This window comes from Canis lupus, chromosome 8, assembly GCF_003254725.2.
Source record: "Canis lupus dingo isolate Sandy chromosome 8, ASM325472v2, whole genome shotgun sequence".
In the NCBI taxonomy this organism is placed as follows: Eukaryota; Metazoa; Chordata; class Mammalia; order Carnivora; family Canidae; genus Canis; species Canis lupus.
In genome coordinates this window covers 26,299,192-26,317,788 of record NC_064250.1, presented here as the reverse complement: position 1 = coordinate 26,317,788, position 18,597 = coordinate 26,299,192, and the positions used below count along the sequence as shown (strand labels likewise).

Here is an 18,597-nt window from a genome sequence, read left to right as displayed (position 1 = left end):
TTTGAACTAGCTCTTTCAGAGCACCAAAAGTTAGCACAAAGCCTGGCAATTCATCCTGATTTACATTTATAACCCCTATAAAATCTGGAACGAGATTGGGCTGTGAGGGGAATATAAAGGTAGCTCATAAAGCAAAAGAATTATTTGTTCCACCTACAACGACCATATGCATTTCTCAACCATAACAGGACTCTTATTTGATGAAATAATTTCAAAATTGTCCATTTAATACACAATATTCTTAGACTGAAATGATGTCATAGCTACACAGAAATTAGACTCTGAGTAATTTCTGATTGAATGCAAGCAATTAAACTTCCACATTAAATATGGAATAAATATTAAGCATGTTCCCTATTTACCATGTCCTTTTAAAAAGTATGATTTCAGTTAAAAATAAATTGGCACTAGAATAGGTTTCACTTTGGCATGACTGAACTTTCTATCATTTCTCGCTTTTGAAAACAATTTAGTCTGTATTCACTTACACAGCAGCTTTTTATTGTTCATTATCTGTGCCTGGCCAATTTGAAAGCCAGTTTCTTCCAAAGGGAATGCATTGTCAAGAGTGGGGTTTTCTTTATTTCAAACGCAGTTTATATGAATATGATATACAAATAGTTCATATGAAGATGTAAACTTTAAAACTTCTAGAATACCTTCACTGAATTTTGGTGTAAAGAGTCAACAAAATTTATTCTGCAAAATAACTGGGAACCTTTTTATGCAAAAATGAGTATTTTATTTTGGCAGCACTAAAGGAAAAAAAAAACCCACTGTATTTCTACATTGAGGTGAAAACAGTGTTTAAACTTTCTTATCAATCAAATACATTCCAAAAGAAAGTGTGTTTTATGAAGGTTCCAAAGCACAGGCAAATCTTAACACAATAATACAGGAATCTGTAATACTGAAAATGTCTTTTCTGTTAGGGTGTTTAACAAACATAACTTTTGAATTATAAAACCAGTGAAGTAATCCCTTCCTAGTAACCGTGTTGAGTGAAATTGGGCTTTGTTCCATTAATACTCTAATAATTCCATTGTAATACTTTTTACTGCTAAGACACTTTTAAAGTCTGTACTTAAAATAAGTTTTGAAAGTCGAAAAGTGTACAAAGTTCCAGATAAAAAGATTAATAGATGCAATTTAAATAAAATTTTTCTTTTACCAATTAACAATGATTACCTTTAGCAGATACAGATTGAACTTTAAAACCCAACTCTCGAAAACTTGTGTTTAAATTTTAATCAGACATCGAAGGAAAAGATTACCATATTTGGACACCTTTTACAATAATTTTTTTTTCCGTATTAAAGCAGAAACCAGTTTCTAAACCCTTTTATTCAATTGTATATTCTGTTTGGACAAATATCAAAAATAGAAGACTGTCACTTTTGCTTTTGTAATTGTGATTTTTCACTGCAGTCTTCTATAACTTTTACAGAGTTCATGGTCCCTAATATCTCCCCACCCTCCATTTTTCCTAGGTGGGGAAATGGCTGCCACAAACTTTTCACTGATAATTAGAGTTTCTGGAAACAAGTACTGTTTGTTACTATTTAAGAGTGACTCAATTTGGGCACTCTGGGTGGACGGTTTACAGGTTTTCTTGTGATGCATACCACAGTCTCCAGCATGAAATATCCTAGGAACCTGAGGAACCAGCACTTTCCAGAACTTTGGAAGACAAGATACAGTTAAATATTGAAGAGTCCAGTCCCAGTTATAATCATCATAAGTACAGAAAGTGTCTGTGCACTCAATCAGCTTCTGATAGGCATCCCGGGTCAAGGCTAGACCCATATTGTGCTCTGTGGATTTCCAAGTTTTCACATCTACCTTGTCGGCAATGCCATGGAAACTTCGAATGGCCGTATAGGTCCCCAGGGAGAGAACATCACACTCAGGACACTCTTCCTGCTTTAACTTCCACATCTTTTTGAAGACATGGTAAAAGTCTGGGGCTAAATAGTGATCCTCCTCTAGGAAAAGAATGAGGCCAGCATAGTCTCGAAGAACTTTGACCCTTTCCCATACAAAATGCAGCTTCCACCACCAGTGGTGTTTGGTTTGGGAGAACTTGGCCTCTCTATAATGGCCAAAGGAGTCGGGATACTCAGCATTGATGCATCCCATCTTCAAAGCTGCATTCTTCTCCAGGTCTCTGGGGCAATCTCTGGGGTCGCTGCCTGGAAACTCGTTGGGGTACAACTGAATGCTGAAAGGAAAGAACACCTGCAGAACCGGACAGAAATCCACCCCAGCGATCAGCTGGTTGATTTCTGTGGACCAGAAGTCATGGCTAAAGATGACGAGGACGTTGTCAATGCCCTGGGCTTTTCGGAGTGAGTCCAGCAGCAGTCTGAGGTAATCGGGCCGGTTATGCACCTGGACCACCAGCACCAGCTCCCGGGGTGCCCAGGAGCCGGCCTTATCTACATTCCTCAGCGTCTGGTCGAAGTTCAGCTGGTACACCAGGGACCTGTACCGCAGCGTCAGGTTGTCCGCCTCGGGCTGCGGGGCCGCCGGGACCAGAGGAGCCGCCGACTCGTTGGAGCCCCGGCGGATGCCCACGGACACCGCAGAATGGTCCCCGCCCCGGCCGCCCGCACCTCGCGCGGGCTCGGCGTCCAGCAGCGGCGGGGCGAGGGCCTCGTTCTTCCTTTGTCGCCCATTGCTGCTCCAGAGGACGAAGCCGCAGGCGGCCACCACGAGCGTCAGGATCAGCACCTTCCGCTTGTAGATGCGGAACCTCATGGTCTCCAGGGCCGGGAGCGCGGGCGGGCGGGCGGGCGGGCGCGAAAAGGAGCTAGCGGCTTCTGCACAGAAGGGGCGGGCGGGTGGTGGCCGTCGCCTTGGCCTGTAGCAGTCGGTACTGGCCCCCGCGGCTGCCCCAGCTAACTCATCTCGGGTCCCGGGGGTCCTGGGGCCCGAAGGGTCTCAGTTCCCCCGAGCCGCCCAGGCTCCCCACATCCTCGCCTGGCAGCGGCAGCTCGGGCAGCGGCCCCGCCGCTAGGAGCCGCGGCTCGGCGTCGCCTCGGTCCTCTCCATTCAGCACGGGTCCCGGAAGAAGCCCCGCCGCGGCCCCACCGCACCCCCGCGGGGTTACCTGCGCCTCCAGCGGCCCTGCGTCCTCCGCTCTCTCATCCTTACGCGGGCCCAGGCCGCCGGGAGCCAGCGACGCAGCCTCGCCCCACTCCGCCGGCGACCGTTCTGACAACCCGCGACTGGCCCGCCGAGCGCCGCGGCCCTCGGGCCCACACCCCTCCGGCCCGCCCCTGGGGCCGCTGGTTGGAGCTTCCCGGACGCGTCCGGAGACGCCAGGCCGCCGCTGCCTGCTGCCTATTGGGCCGTAGCGCTGTCGCTCACGCCCAGTTCCTACTTCCGCTTCGTCCTCCCTTTCCTGTGAGGCGCGAGCGAAGCGGTGAGGCGGGTGGACGCCGAGTTTCCCGGTAAGCTGGGGCGGGAGGGCCGGGGTCTCCGCGGGAGCCTCCGGTGCTCGGAGTCTGGGGTGGGCCCCACCCGCCGCCTTGGCCTGGTACTGAGGGGACTGGCGTCTCCCCTCGGAAGGGGCTCCTCACGCATGGCGGCCAGTGGGCCGGAGACACTAAGGACACGTCAGCCTTCAGGGCTGCTGACGGGTGACGGCGCTTCGGAGGGGAAAGTGAAACCAGACGAGGCAGCTGCCGAAGAAGGAACTGCGGCGGGCCGCAGCGCTCCCGCCCCCGAGCCGAGCCGGGCCGGGCCGGGCCGGGCCACGCAGGAGCTAGAACAGGGAGGAAGGGGCTGCGAGGAAGAGTCCACCACGGCGGCCGTCTCCGAGAGAGAAAATTGGGCAACCGCCACCACTCAAGCTCCGAAGGACCCGGGTTGTAGGGGGAGCTGTCTCCTGGGCGCCCCTGTGCTGCTGCTCGTGCGGATTTTTAGTGAATCTAATTCCATTAATGCCCCAAGCATTCCCAAAAGGCGTGCACTCTTATGTTTATGTATTGACTCCTATGTAAAAGGAGTACTTGGTGGGTTTATACATTACTGATTAATGTGTTCTTAAATTTTTAGAGCACTTTATTCAAAATGTTTAACGTTTGTTACTGTAATTTTAAATGTTTCACCAGTTTTCGTCGTGCAGACAACGTCACTGCAGAGATGGTCAATGTTCCCAAAACCCGAAGGACTTTCTGTAAGAAGTGTGGAAAGCATCAGCCTCACAAAGTGACCCAGTATAAGAAGGGCAAGGATTCCCTTTATGCCCAGGGAAAGAGGCGCTATGATCGGAAGCAGAGTGGCTATGGTGGGCAGACAAAGCCAATTTTCCGGAAGAAGGCTAAAACCACAAAGAAGATTGTGCTGCGGCTTGAATGCGTTGAACCTAACTGCAGGTCCAAGAGGATGCTGGCCATTAAGAGATGCAAGCATTTCGAACTGGGAGGAGATAAGAAGAGAAAAGGCCAAGTGATCCAGTTCTAAGCTTTGCGATTTTGAGAGGAAAATGTTGACGCTGTAGAAGAATTACGCATTTGAAAATAAATGCAGTGATACTTTTACTCAAATATTTTGTGTTTTCTTGAAATCCAAATAGAATCACATGCCTAACGTGATTCATAATTAGGGAAATGACAGCAAATTTGTCAATGAACTAAGATTTATCCTCTTCTCAAATTCTTATATTTAGTTCCACAAAATTGGAATTTTGCATTTATATATAAAGAATACAGGAATCCCACCTCCCAACTTTACAGCTAGGTTATGGAGATAAATCACATTAGCAGGGAAAAAAACTATTTTCTTTACTTTTTCTGGTCAATTTCATTTATGTGTTAGATGAATTCGTAATCAGGACTGATGAGCTGCTGGGAAAGGTCTCAAATCAGATTTTGAAAAGAGTAAATGAAGAGGATAAATTAGGCCTGCCTATAGCTGACTGGGGCAGAGTATCCAAGTTGAGGTATAAAAAGCTGACTTGCAAATTACGGGGGGCACTAGCCATATATAGGTATTTAAATTAAAAATGCACTTGCTCAGTTACATTAGCTACATTTAGTGCTCAACAGCCACACATGCTGAGTGGCTACCCCTACTGGACAACACAGATAACCTTTCCATCATAGTTTTTGGGACAGCACCATAGCACCCTTTTAGACTGGTCCTGAATGTAAGGCAGGAATTCAAAACAGTTCTAAAGCAAGAGATTCTGGGGATCCCTGGGTGGCGCAGTGGTTTAGCGCCTGCCTTTGGCCCAGGGCGCGATCCTGGAGACCCGGGATCGAACCCCACGTCGGGCTCCCGGTGCGTGGAGCCTGCTTCACCCTCTGCCTGTGTCTCTGCCTCTCTCTCTCTCACTGTGTGTCTATCATAAATAAATAAAAAAATTTTTTTTAAAAATAATAAAGCAAGAGATTCTGAAGCTATGAAAAAAATGTGAGTCCATGATGGCACAAACTAGTTTTTTAGAAATCATTTTGGGAGATACTCAAATGTTGCAACTTCTTGGTCACAGGTTTGAGAAAGTAAGCAGTAAACCACTGAAAATTGAATGGAAGGCTGAAAATCAAGTGAGCCTTGTAACCCATGGGAGGTAAAACATGAGTATCAAAAAAAGTGACAAAGCGTATGGGTTATGAAAAAAATTCTGCATTTTGTACAAGGATTTTAATTTGGCCAAGATATTTACATGGGATGGCTCATAGATGAATAAGAATGCAAAGGGCAAGGGGTAAGGGTAACAGCTGGTTGGCACTTTGTCCCAACATAGATATATTTGATTTGTTGATGATGAAAAATGACTTTCTGGGATGTCTGGGTACCTCGGCGGTTAAGCGTCTGCCTTTGGCTCAGGGCATGATCCCGGAGTCTGGGGATGGAGTCCCACAAAGGGCTTGCTTGCTGCATGGAACCTGCTTCTCCCTCTGCCTATATGCCTCTGCTTCTGTGTCTCTCTTGAATAAATAAATAAAATCTTAAAATTTAAAAACTCCACTTAAAATAACTTTCTACAAGAACATGTAAAAATTGGATACACGGGCAGCCTGGGTGGCCCAGCGGTTTAGCACCGCCTTCAGTGCAGGGCGTGATCCTGCAGACTCAGGATCTAGTCCCACATCAGGCTCCCAGCATGGAGCCTACTCCCTCTGCCTGTGTCTCTGCCTCTCCCTGTGTCTCTCATGAATAAATAAAATCTTTAAAAAAAAATTCGATACAAGTTAAATACGCAGCAAATCAGTTTTTTAAAAGAATTCCTGAAAGACACAACAGAGAGAGGCAGAGACATAGGCAAAGATCTAGAGAAGCAGGCTCTCTGTGGGAAGCCTGATGTGGGACTCAATCACAGGGCTGTGGGATCACAACCTGAGCCAAAGGCAGGTGCTCAACCACTGAGCCAGCCAGGCGCCCTAGAATTCTTAGTTTTAAAGAATAAAAATGAATTAACTTTAGAAGGCAATATAAAACCTGGGCTTAAAATCTCTGATCTGGGTTCACAGTACCTCCTAGGGTAATTTGTGAGGATTAAATCAAATAATGTATGTAAAACACCTGGAACAAGATGTAGTTAAATGGCAGCTCTTTTTATTTAAGCCATGTTTGCTTTATATATGTGATTTTTTAAATGAAAAACTAGAAGTTATATAGAAATCTTTTGCAGGAAGAATTTAATTGACAACAAGCAATGCAAATTTAGTCAGCCAAGAATTACTCCTCTGGATCAAAGAATCTGCTCTAAGAAGAAGAGATGTTTTGGAGATCATATACATAAAGTTTTAATAAAAAAATCTTAACATTTAAAACAGTATTTACTGAGGAATAGTTGTATTTTCAGAAAAAGAATAGGATGCTCCAAATAAATATTTTAGGAGGACAGAGGAAGTAGTAGTTACCTATGCCTTAAAAAATAGTCTTACACAGATTACCTCTAACTCCAAGCCCAAAACAGCAGTGGTTAATGCTAATACCTGAGAGGGGTTTTCTCCAGTAACTCTTAATCTTTCACCTCCTTTGTTCCCAGAAACCAGTTATGAAGCTATTTCAATGATGTAAAAGAGAGGCTGATTTGAAGAGGAGTGGGAATGAACCGAATAGAACAGTTCTACTGGTTCCATTTTCCACAATTTTTTCAAGCAGCTTCGTTTTCCATTCCCTTGCCTTATCTCAAATCCTTATCATAGTTTTGCCGGTGTATCACTACCACTTTTTAAATTAAAAATACAAAAATATTAAGTGACTAAAATAATAAACAGAAAAAAGAACAACCCTTGAATACAGAATGTAGTCAGTAAAATGTAGCAATTTTCTGCTCCTTCTAACCAACCCTAAAATCTTGTTCCCACTCTAAAAGTTAAAAAACTTAGAAATCACAACAAAGATTATGTGAATTACATTATAAAACTTATAAAAGCTGATGTCTGTTTATCCCAAAGCATCTCCAACTTTATGCTTGAATACTGACTTCCATATGTAGAATATACCTGAAAAACACAAAAAATGGTATACCATAGATTCATACCAGAGAAGTTCTCACTAAAATTTAGACTATCTTAGTCTTTCAAGGTATATTTTTTGCATACAGAAACTCAATTTCTTTAATTGAAATTCAAGAATATAACTGATAAGAAAATTCTATGACTGGAGTGGTAGGCATCAACTTCTGTTTAACATTAAAAGATAACCCCACAACCCATTCTGGAAATATTATGCTGAAATCAGCACAAGTGCAATAAACTAATAAAAGTTTATCTCACAATAAAATAATATAGGTCTTAATGAAATTAAGGTTTTACAGTCAAATGATTGAAAATGTTAGAGTAACACATTCTTCCCTTCAAGTAAGTATACAAAAGGCTTCCCTTTCTCTAATCTGACACAGTTAAACCATAAATGAATCCCAAACTGATCTGTAACTAGACGGAATTTCTTTTTGTGGTATCACCTATTACTTTAACATATCACAGCAATTTACATAACATGTTAGAGAACAGAAGTAAGAGATAACAGGCGCTTCAGTACCACCCATATTATCTACTAAGACCACAGTGTGAGCAACAGAGTGTAGATTCATGGTAGTAGTTCCCTGAATAAAAGAGTTTAGACAGAATCTTCCACAAACACAGGTTTTTGCAGTATCCAAATCTTGGCAAAGATGCAAAGGAATGATAGGAGAGCCATACGGAATCCTAATGGAAAAAAAAAGTTTAAAAAAATACTGTTTAAATATGTTACTAGATTCAGAAATTCATGTAAAAAATCATGAATTACTGGACACTGAATTATAACCATGGAAAGATAAGATTACTCCAGTAAGGGGCTCATATATTGTCCTCTCTTCCAAACAGTTAAGAGTGGGAAAAATATACTAAAAATACCATATGATGTTGTAAACCTAAAAGGATCTATACTACCACATAAAGTATCTTTTAGCACTGTCACTTAATAGCAAAACCCATGGAATAAAATGAAAAGTCATCTGTCCTTTACATCTATACTGTCTGACCAATATAAAATGATCATTTAAATACATAGTTGTTACACAATTCTCATATTGGTAATGGGAAAATTATGGAGTTCTCCCCGTGAAGAAATATTTATATAAATAAATCCAAATACTCTCTCAGGCATCCACTGTTAAAAGGGACTTTTAAACTGTGAAATAGATTCAAAACATATATTGTTTGGGGTATTTGTTTTACTTTCTGTCTGAGGCTGACCTCACCTCGCTTAATCACTTATCCTCCTACTTAAAACTTCAATGGTGCCCAATGCAATTAAAATCAAGTCAAACTCTTTACCCTCATCTATGAGTCACTATAAGCTGGTCTCTTGAGGTTGCTTGCTCACTGCCCAACTCCTTCCCCCAAACTCACCATGCCCCAAGTCACTTTGTCTGTCTTCCAGAGTCTATTCTTTGTTCTCTAGTCCTAGCCTAGGCTGGCATATAATAGGTGTTCAGATCTTTTTTAACAAATAAATAAAACCTACTAATTTAAATTCTCACATATTTTTCTAATAGACCATAACCTTATGTTTGTTACCCGTAGTTGGGACAATTTACCAAGAGCTTGGTAACAGAAATTATTCTCATAGCTTTGGATCTCTACTCTTTTTATAACAAGTTGGTCTAAAAACATACAAAGTAAAAGTTAAGGTCGCCTTACAAGAACCTAATATTAGTAGAGGTCAAGTTTAAAAAACAATGTCAATACTACAATGCTAAATCATTCAGCACAAAATATTTTTCTACCTTCCCTACATTTTGATTACCTATTTTTTCCTTCCACCATTGCACTTTTCTATGTTGAATGTCAGTCCTGAGCCAGCCAGGTACCCTGAATCATCACAATTTTTAGAAACTCCTCAGGTGACTCCAAATATGAAATAAAATTTGAGAATCACCGCTTTAAGCTAAGCACTTTTAGATACAAATGAGGAGGGAGGACTGAATTTCAATGACAGTCCATGAGCATTATAAAGTTGTATGCAAAATTCTGCATATTTTTCCAGGCCCATAATGCCTGTATTTTTTTTTAGACCTTCTCTCCCCACTAAAAAGCCAATCCTATCTTTGAAATATGGTGTTCCTACTATTTTATAGGTACTTGATAATAATTTCATCCACATCTTAGTCTCCTCTATGAAAGAAGCATGAACCAAATGAATAACTGGAGTTTGGTGTCTCATGAAACTAAGTGCAGTTCGTGTTCAAAGACAAGAGGAAGAGAACCAATAGATATTAAGTCCTACTATATGCCAAATGCTTTGGCATTACACTAGCTCCATTATCTTCACAACCATGTAAAGTGGGTATTATTGTTCCTGTTTCACAGATGAGAAAACTGAATCAAAGAGGTTATGTAACTTGCTAAAGCCACACTAAGGGGTGAAGCCAGGAATGACTCCAAAGACCACACCTGACCTCTATGCCAGATTTGAGTTCTCAAACTTTAAAGTGCATCAATACTATCTGGAAGGACTGATTAAAAAAGATGGCTGGATCTCACCCTCAGAATTTTGGATTCAATAAGTCTGTAGTGGAGTTCAAACCTCGAATCTCTCAAAAGTTCCTAGGTGATTCTGATGTTGTTGGTCAAGGAATTACATTTTGAGAAACAACTGCCATTCATTCGTTCAAATATTAAGTGCCAAGTATATGGCAGGAACAGGGGAATATCATGTTTTAGACCCTGGGGAAACGTACGGTGGAGAACAAGACAAAGCCTATGCACTCATGGATCTTACATTTTAATGGAGAAAGCTGACAGGAAAACAAATGTTAAAAAATATGTAATGCCAAAAAATATATATATATATGTAATGCCACATAACAAATCCTGTGACAAAAAAAGGCAAGCTATGTAAAGGGCTGCCCCAAACTGTAAATAGTCAGAAAAGGCCTTTCTGGGTGCCACTGGAAGATAACTGAAGTGAGAAAGTGAGCTATGGAACTTTCTGGAAGAAAAGCATTCCAAGGGCAGCCTGGGTGGCTCAGCGGTTTAGTGCCGCCTTGAGCCCAGGGCCTGATCCTGGAGACTCGGCATCGAGTCCCATATTGGGCTCCCTGCATGGAGCCTGCTTCTCCCTCTGCCTGTGTCTTTCATGAATAAATAAATAAAATCTTAAAAAAAAAAAAGAAAAGAAAAGAAAAGCACTCCAAGCAGAGGTAAGGAACACCAAGAAGGTCACTGGAGCAAGGGTCAGTTTGTGCACAGCACTGTAAACTATGTTAAAGACCGTGATTACAAGGATGATGAGGGGCGCCTAGGTGGCTTAGTAGGTTAAGTGTCTGACTTCGGCTCAGTCACGATCCTAAGGTTCTGGGATCCAGCCCCGCATCCAGCTCCTCGCTCAGCGGGGAGTCTGCTCTCCCTCTCCCTGACACTTCCCCTGCTCATGCTCTTTCTCTGTCAGATAAATAAATAAAATCTTAAAACAAACAAAAACAATAAGGATGATGAAAATACTAGAATGCTAACAAAGATATCACATTTTATGACTATTAAAGTCTTACCTATTATATAATATGGCTCGTGCAGAGGATTCCAGTAAACTTAATGGCGTTTGCAGCATTATAACTGGAAGGACTTTTGGTTGTTCGAAAGTATTTCCAAAAAGATCCAAGTACTCAAGGGATAAATTCTTAAATTCACTAGGCAAAAAAGGAAGCTTATTTCGAGCTGCCGACAAAAAACGCAGGTTTGTCAACTGTCCCATCTTGAAAGGAAATCGAATCAATTCATTATCGTCAAGTTTCAGATCTGTAAGTTCTCGGAGCTGGCAAAACTGCACAGGGAGTGCTTTAATTTTGTTCTTGCTGAGATCCAAACTCCGAAGTGATGTCTGGAGTGTAGATTGACACAAGGCTACACTAAATGACTCCAAGTGATTGTCATTCAGGTTAAGTTCTTGAAGATGGACGAGGTCTCCAATTGTAGCTGGAAGCTTTTTTATATGGTTGTGACTCAAGTCTAATTTCCTAAGGTTTCTTAAGGAAAGCATACGCGTATCAATTCGGATAAGCCCACAATAAGAAGTCTGAAGATGTTCCAGAGAAGGTGGGAAGTTCCTGCTTAGAGGATAGTCCTTTTTGGATGTGATAACCATTTTAGTTTTACATTTTTCAAATTCTGAAGTCTTCACTGGTGCGAAGGTTGAAAGCGGTGCTTCAATATCACAACCTCTGTGAGCCAGTCTCAGAGCTGAAAGGAAACTCTTTAAACTGCTGGAATTGGCCTAGATAAATAAAAATAAGTTGTACAATTATAAATTCCACTTTAGATAATATATGCATGCTAATTCATCCTGTAATGAATTCTATAAAGTTATACATGCAAAATGATGCAATAATTTCTTGGAAATGGCTGTAAAAATAAATTTTTTAGTATTTTACTTTCATTAAATTTCAATATAGATGCAAAAATGTTGAAAGTTTTTTTAAAAAGATTATATTGAAAGACACACTCTAAATAAAACCATTCGAAGGGAAACCAAAAGACTATAAAATAAGATGGAAAGTATGAAAAGATTCTACTTAAGACTTGGGTTTAAATGAACTGAGACAGGGCACCTGGGTGGCTCATTTGGTGATGTGTGTAGCTCTTGACCTCAGGGTTGTGAGTTCGAGCCCCACGTTGGGTGAGAAGATTGCTTAAAAACAAAACCTTTAGGGGTGTGTCAGTAGTGAAGTCAGTTAAGCATCTGACTCATGGTTTGGGTCAGGTCATGATCTCAGGGTCGTAAAATCAAGCCCCATGTTGGGCTGTGCACTCAGTGTGGAGTCTGAGATTCTCTTTCTTTCCCCCTGCCCCTCCTGCTCGTGCTCTCTTACTTTCTCTTTAAAATCAACAAATCTTAAAAAAAAAAAAAAAAAAAAAAAAAAAAAGTTGAACTAAGGCAAATCTCCAGTGCCTCTGAGATAGACTGATATGGTGCTATGCATTGCAAAATACCCAGGGCTGCCATTCACACAAAAACTTGGAATTATGAAAAGCAACAACGCTGTCAAAAGCAGGGCCAAATAGCACTGTAACAAGTGCTAGAAAACATGAAAAGCAAGAGATATGGCTTCCAGCTGGACAGAAAAACCACTAACAAAGTGATATGTGAACTAAGTTATCAATAGAAATAACTAATGTTTGCAGTATATTATAGAAGTTTCCTAGAGTTTAGATGTGAAGGACTAGTGAACTTGTAGCAAGTCTGAGAACAGTATGTGATCTCATTTGGTTGGAACGTAGGAGCTTTGTAGAAATGTAAAATACAGTATGGGGATGGTATAGATGAACCTGTTATCAAGTAAGGAGCATGGAACGATCAGGTTGTGGGAAATCTTTGAAGAACTTTAAGCATGAGAATTACATGACAAGGTTAAATATTATTTCAGCAGCAGTATACACAGTGAAGTAGTGTGAGGTAAGTTTGGAGACCTGGGTCAAGTAGGTCTAGTACAGGGTGATGGCTTAAAGATTTCAAAGTGACAAAGACTGAGCTATGAGAATGGAAGGCAGGTATGGTAGAGAAAAGGCAAAGGACTGGAATAAAGCCTTTAATTGGGGGATAGGAAAAAAGATGCCAGAGATAGGAGACAAAGGAGTGGCTAAGAAAAACCAAAGGTAAACCAAAATAGTGCCCTGTCACAGATGCTAGGAAAAGAAAGTTTTATTAAGAAGGGAGTAGTCATCAGTGTCAAATTCTACAGAGCTCAAAAAGGATGAAAAATAATGGCTACGTGTGATGCTTGGGTGGCTTGGTGGTTGAGTATCTGCCTTTGGCTCATGGCGTGATCCCCGAGTCTAGGGATCAAGTTCCACATTGGGCTCCTTGCAGAGAGCCTGCTTCTGTCTCTGCCTCCTCTCTCTCTCTCTGTGTCTCACATGAGTAAATTAAAAAAAAATAATAATAATGGTAATGTGATTGGCAAATAGGAAGGACATCAGTGATCTCTGAGACAGTGTTTTGAATAAACCACTGAAAACAAAAGTGAAAAGGAGATAGTAAGTGGAGGCAATGGATTTGGCCTTGTCTTTTTAGAAATTTGTCTATTCTATTTTCTTACTTGGTAAGACCTCAGCTTGTTTTTAGGTAGAAGGGAATAGAAGGAAGGCTGAGTATCAAGAGAAAATGAAAACCTGCAAGAAAGGAGGTAGAACAAAATGTTTCCATTCACTACAAATACCTTAAATTATCATCAAACTTTCTTATTTACAAAGCACTTTGGGTTGAGGATAATGCAAGGTTGAATGAGATCTTGCTTCTACCCTCTGGGAGTGGGTCGGGAGAAGGGGAGATAGGGCACAGCAAAGTTTTATTTCAGTGGTTTAAGTATTTTCTAAAAAGATAATAATAAATAAAGTACTCCTAAAATGATCCTAATTGTATTTGATCTTTTTTTTACACTAAATTTAGATTTGTAAACTGTGGTTATGCTCACAAAATGCAGACTTGTGCCCCTGGCCTTAGAGTTTCCCTCTAAGAATACCCTAAGACTCCACCTGGAACACAGAAACAAGTCATTTTCCTTCCTCCTCATCCTGCATAGCCTTACCAGGCTCTCTTCACTTTTAGAGCTATGCCAGCATGCCAAAGAAGCTGCTATTGCTTCTTCAAACATACCTGCCAAGTATCCAACTCTAGTCAGCTATGTGGGATATCAGGATGCTTAGACTCTTCTATAAAGAAAATACAGCCAACCAACCTAATCATTAATGTTTTTAATACTGTACCTGACTTAGGGGTGTCTAGGTGGTTCAGTCTGTTAAGCATCTGCCTTAGGTCATGAAGCCAGGGTCCTAGGATTGAGTCTTGTGTTGGGCTCCTCGCTTAGCAAGGAGTCTGCCATTGTCTCTCCCCCAGCTTGTGCTCTTTCAAATAAATAAATAAATAAAATCTTTAAAAAAGACAAAGACCATACCTTACTTAGACAGATATCCACAGGAGGCTCCTTTAACCGAACAGTAGCTTTCCCCTCATCCACAAATTTGGTGAAGAACTGCTCAATGTTTTCCTTTAGCTACTTAAAACCAATGAGAAAAAAAAAAAGGAAAAAAAAAAAGACAAAACCAGGTATTATTATTCAGTAATGTTTATTACTAGATAATATAATTAATAGTTAATAAATATTATTTACAACTAGAATGTGCCAGTTACGTTGCCAGACTTTTACTCCTTAAGTCTGGGTGTTCTGTGGTTTTTAGTTTTAATTTCATTGGGTTTTTTTCTTTTAGCATTTGGGTAGCTACATTTCTTATCTAGCTTATGGTAGATATTACTGTTTTATTAGCCCAGTAACTCTTACCTGTGAATCCTGTTTGGGAAAATGCTCCTTTAGTCCCATTCCAACTATGTGGCCATAATAGGAACTGCCAATAGTAGTTACTTGCTTTCTTAACTTGAGTTCATTACTCTCAAGTCGATACACCTCCCACAAGATTATAAACTCCTTGAAAGCAGAATCTTGTCTCCTTTGTTCACTACTGTATCCATGGAGCCACAATAGTGGCCAATATATAATAGGTGCTCAAAAAATTTTAATGACTGATGTTGCTTCTGCTTTAGACTTCAACTACTGATGAGCACTCACTCTGTACCAGTTACTATGACAGGGGGCTTAAAACAATTGTAGTAAAGAAAACCAACGTGGTATTTACAAAGCTGTCAGTCTGATGAGAGATTATTAAATAATTACAAGCCTAACAAATATTAAGATAAGGGAAGTACAGGTTGCTCTAAGACCTCATATCATAGAGCAAATGGATATCCCTTACCTGGTCAAGGGAAAAGGTGACCTTGAAGGTGAGAACTGAAGGATTAGGAGATATTGGGCAAGTGAAGGTACTGGGGAAAGAGGGAATAGTATACCAAAAAGAAAAAATGTGTGCAAAGCCTTGAAGGCAAGAGAGGTTGGCAGCTGAAAGAAGTTCAGTATGGCTGAAGGATTCGGTGAAAAGAGGCAGGTGAACCTGGACAGGCAAAGACTGAATGGCTAAAGACTTTGTAAACTATGTCAAGAATTTTGGATTTGGGGGTGCCTGCCTTGGTGGCTCAGTGGTCGAGTGTCTGCCTTTGGCTCAGGTCATGATTCCAGGATCCTGGGATCCAATCTCCAAGCCAGACTCCTCGCAGGGAGCCTGCTTCCCCCTCTGCCTAGGTCTCTGCTTCTCTCTGTCTCTCATGAATAAATAAACAAAATCTTAAAAAAATAAAAAAAGAATTTTGGATTTTATTCTACAAACAATATCCACTGAATGACTTGAAGCTGGGAACATAGTTAGATCGATATTTTGATAAATTCCTGTTAACTACAGTGTAAGAATGAACTTTGGGGCAAGGGAGAGGGGATGGAGGCAGGTAGAGATACGAATATCTTTTAAGAGACTAGCCAGGCAAGGGGTAATGGTAATTTAGACTGCAGTTGGGACAGAAGGAGGTATGAAAATCTGAAAGATAATGTAGGAGGTTGAATTAAAAGGATTCAACATTTTAGATGTGGGAATGCAAAAGCCTTAAGGTTTCCGGATAGAAGAGAACACTATTTTTTTTAAAAAAATATTTTATTTATTTATTTGAGAGAGAAAGTGAAAGCATGGGGCGGGGGGAGTGGGGAGCAGAGGGAGAAGGAGAAGCAGACCCTCTGCAGAGCCTGACTCCAAAATTGGATCCCAGGATCCTGGGATCAGGACCTGAGCTTAAGGCAGATGCTCAACTGACTGACTGTGTCACCCAGGTGCCCCAAGAGCAGAGCACTATTTAATGAATTACAGAAGAGGAAGTTTATAGGTGGTAAAGAAAATTAATTTTTAGATTTTCTTGAGTTTGAAATGCTACAACACATCCAAGTGAAGATTTCCAATTTATAAAAGATCCAAGTTGCAAACTAAGGGAGAGGACTAGCCAAAGATACAGACTTGGAAATCACAGTGAGATGGGCACTAGCTGAATCATGGGATGGAAAAGTTGGTTTACGAAAGATCCCTAAAGTACTTCCCATACTAGCACTAATACCTTGTCTTCAAGGCCCAGGGTCAACACCACTTTAATATATTCAACAAATGTTTATGGAGTACCTACTATGTCATCCCAAGCCCTATGGCACCACCTCTTCTATAACAACTTCCTCAAACTCATTTTGTTTTGAAACTATTCTTCTTCTACCTTTATTATAACATTTATCATAGTCCAACTTGTATTGTAAGCACCGGTTTCTACTTCTATTTCTTCCCAGTGTTGTAAGGATAGTGACTAAACCAAGTTTATTCTCCCACAGTACCTAGCATAGCATCTTGCACACAGTAAACCTTCAACTCACAGTTCACAATAAAATTTTGATTAGAATTACCACCTACAATTATTAATGCAGCTTAAGTTTTAAGGAAGAAATCATTACAGACTTTTAAAATAGACAGTACCTGAGCTGGGCATGAAAGAGGTTTTGGGGAAGACAACGGTGAAGAAAAGACAGACAAAACTCTTGTTGAGTTTGCTTCTGTCATCTTACAGACTTCTTATAAAATGTTGGGTGACTGCTGAAGTTCTTTCAAGTTGAAAGACTGTATGAGTTGATTCCACGAAGAGGGAGAAATTATGCATACTTTCAAATGCCTATATCAATTACAAAGTGTCTCTGAATGAGATGGTAATAGCCCCTTCCCTCAAGTTAAGAGTATTCACTGTGGAGTACACCACCATAAGGGAAATAATCCCAGAAATTGTACAAAATCCAGACAAAACTCAGATGCAAGGGTGGGAGATGAGCTGCCCCCTCAACTTTATTTATAGTAGACACAAGGGTATTCCAGTCATTTCTACAAAATAACAGTGCCTGATGAAATGAGGGGAAAAGGATTTTATAAAACCTGTGCTTTGAAAATTCTATTTCAACTTCCAACACCTTCTAGAGAGCTTACTACTGCTGTGCAGATGAGAAAGAGTCCTAGCCCTAGAAAATCAAGTCTTAGGAAATTAAACATTTAAGAAAAGAGAAAAGAGATGCAGTAACATGAATAAAAACATCAATATGCAACCTGAAGTATTATTGCTTTACTGCTGTACTAATCTGGTCTAGCGACCTTTTGTCTTAAAAACAAAACAAAAAGCTAGCGAAAAAACTGTAGGAGGAAAAAAAATTAAAAAGTCAGAAATAAATTCCTAAAAAATTAATCAACGAATAAAATAATTGATTTAAAAAATGATTTAAAAAAAATTATTGAACGAAAGTGCGATTACTTTACTGGCCCCCTAAACTGGATCGTCGTTTCATTTAAAGTTTCCTTTCACGCAGGCCGAGTTTCCAGACGCCTTAAAAGGGCAGGGTTACTATCTATCAGTAAAAAGAAAGGCTGTCGGTTTAAAGCCAAAGAAACGGGAGAGAAAAATAAACGAGAAGGTGCGCTCTCAAAAGCTTTCCTCTTTCGGGTCCACAGGGGGACGGACGGACGGACGCCCAGGGCTCGGGGCGGTGGTGGGGCTCAGGCACCCCGCAGGCCGGCTCCAGCCTCGGCAACGGGCGGGCGGGCGAGGCCCGGAGGGGAGGAGCCGAAGGCCGACTCCCGCGGGGCCAGTTGGGTCCACGCACCTCATAGCGGGTCCCGCGCTTGTCCTTCAGGGTGGAGATAAACAGGCAGGTGAGGTGCGGGCCGCTCCGCTCGCCCCGAGCCCGGGGCTGACCTCGGGCCGTCTGCTGACAGAGGCTCAACACCGCCCGGACGCCCTTACCCCGGTTCCTCATTCCCAGAGCCGGCAGCTGCCGACTCACTACCTCCACCTCACAGTGTAGCTTCATGTCGCGGGAGCGGCGGCCCGCAGCAGCTCCACCACTGCGCTTTGAAACTTCCCGGTTCCCGCCGCGCCGCGCCGCCGCCAGGGTCCTGGAGCATGCGGGCTGCCCCCGGAGCTGCCTGCCGGCCCGCACGCCAACAGCTCGGGGTTCCTCAGGGCCCCGGCTCTCCAGGGCCGCGCGGGCGACGGCCGCCCCTCTCACTCGCAGGGCCGGGTCCTCACTGTGGCTGCAAGTCGGCGGAGCGCGGAAACCGGCCGCCTGAGGACGCGGCTCGCGTCTCCCGAAACCGGCGACTGGCCGAGGCGCAACGTCCTTTCCCGCGAACGCTTGCGGCGGGG

The 18,597-nt window shown here is 42.0% G+C and overlaps 3 protein-coding genes across 9 annotated transcripts; 1 reads left to right on the top strand and 2 right to left on the bottom strand.

The window, feature by feature from the left end:
* Positions 1-479: 479 nt before the first annotated feature.
* On the bottom strand, positions 480-3,291 carry MGAT2 (alpha-1,6-mannosyl-glycoprotein 2-beta-N-acetylglucosaminyltransferase). The gene has a single exon (XM_025443272.3). It carries the CDS (start codon positions 2,758-2,760, stop codon positions 1,420-1,422), a length of 1,341 nt encoding a protein of 446 aa, XP_025299057.1. The 5' UTR covers positions 2,761-3,291; the 3' UTR covers positions 480-1,419.
* A 29-nt stretch (positions 3,292-3,320) lies between these two features.
* RPL36AL (ribosomal protein L36a like) lies at positions 3,321-4,553 on the top strand. 2 transcript variants are annotated; one of them, XM_025443279.3, is made up of 2 exons: positions 3,321-3,455; positions 4,119-4,553. In XM_025443279.3, exon 2 carries the CDS (start codon positions 4,150-4,152, stop codon positions 4,468-4,470), a length of 321 nt encoding a protein of 106 aa, XP_025299064.1. In that variant the 5' UTR covers positions 3,321-3,455; positions 4,119-4,149; the 3' UTR covers positions 4,471-4,553. The 2 variants fall into 2 exon arrangements, with proteins under 2 accessions (XP_025299064.1, XP_025299063.1); XM_025443278.3 differs by lacking the exon at positions 3,321-3,455 and adding an exon at positions 3,730-4,019.
* A 1,992-nt stretch (positions 4,554-6,545) lies between these two features.
* On the bottom strand, positions 6,546-18,597 carry LRR1 (leucine rich repeat protein 1). 6 transcript variants are annotated; one of them, XM_025443076.3, is made up of 5 exons: positions 18,196-18,571; positions 16,890-17,082; positions 14,396-14,494; positions 10,997-11,718; positions 6,546-8,168 (listed from the first exon to the last, which is right to left on the bottom strand). In XM_025443076.3, exons 2-5 carry the CDS (start codon positions 16,971-16,973, stop codon positions 7,928-7,930), a joined length of 1,146 nt encoding a protein of 381 aa, XP_025298861.1. In that variant the 5' UTR covers positions 16,974-17,082; positions 18,196-18,571; the 3' UTR covers positions 6,546-7,927. The 6 variants fall into 6 exon arrangements, with proteins under 6 accessions (XP_025298861.1, XP_025298860.1, XP_025298863.1 ...); XM_025443075.3 differs by lacking the exon at positions 18,196-18,571 and adding an exon at positions 18,056-18,192; XM_025443078.3 differs by lacking the exon at positions 18,196-18,571 and adding an exon at positions 18,056-18,192 and having other exon boundaries at positions 16,890-17,030.

What these genes read in the sequence shown, in the direction of transcription:
- MGAT2 (XM_025443272.3), bottom strand. Translation starts at nt 2,760, where the DNA reads ATGAGGTTCCGCATCTACAAGCGGAAGGTGCTGATCCTGACGCTCGTG.
- RPL36AL (XM_025443279.3), top strand. Translation starts at nt 4,150, where the DNA reads ATGGTCAATGTTCCCAAAACCCGAAGGACTTTCTGTAAGAAGTGTGGA.
- LRR1 (XM_025443073.3), bottom strand. Translation starts at nt 18,262, where the DNA reads ATGAAGCTACACTGTGAGGTGGAGGTAGTGAGTCGGCAGCTGCCGGCT. An exon ending in TGGATATCTGTCTAAGTAAG is followed by an intron (nt 11,719 to 14,395) that starts GTATGGTCTTTG and finishes TTATTTATCTAG; the next exon opens with GCCAATTCCAGCAGTTTAAA. An exon ending in CGAGCCATATTATATAATAG is followed by an intron (nt 8,169 to 10,996) that starts GTAAGACTTTAA and finishes TTTTTCCATTAG; the next exon opens with GATTCCGTATGGCTCTCCTA.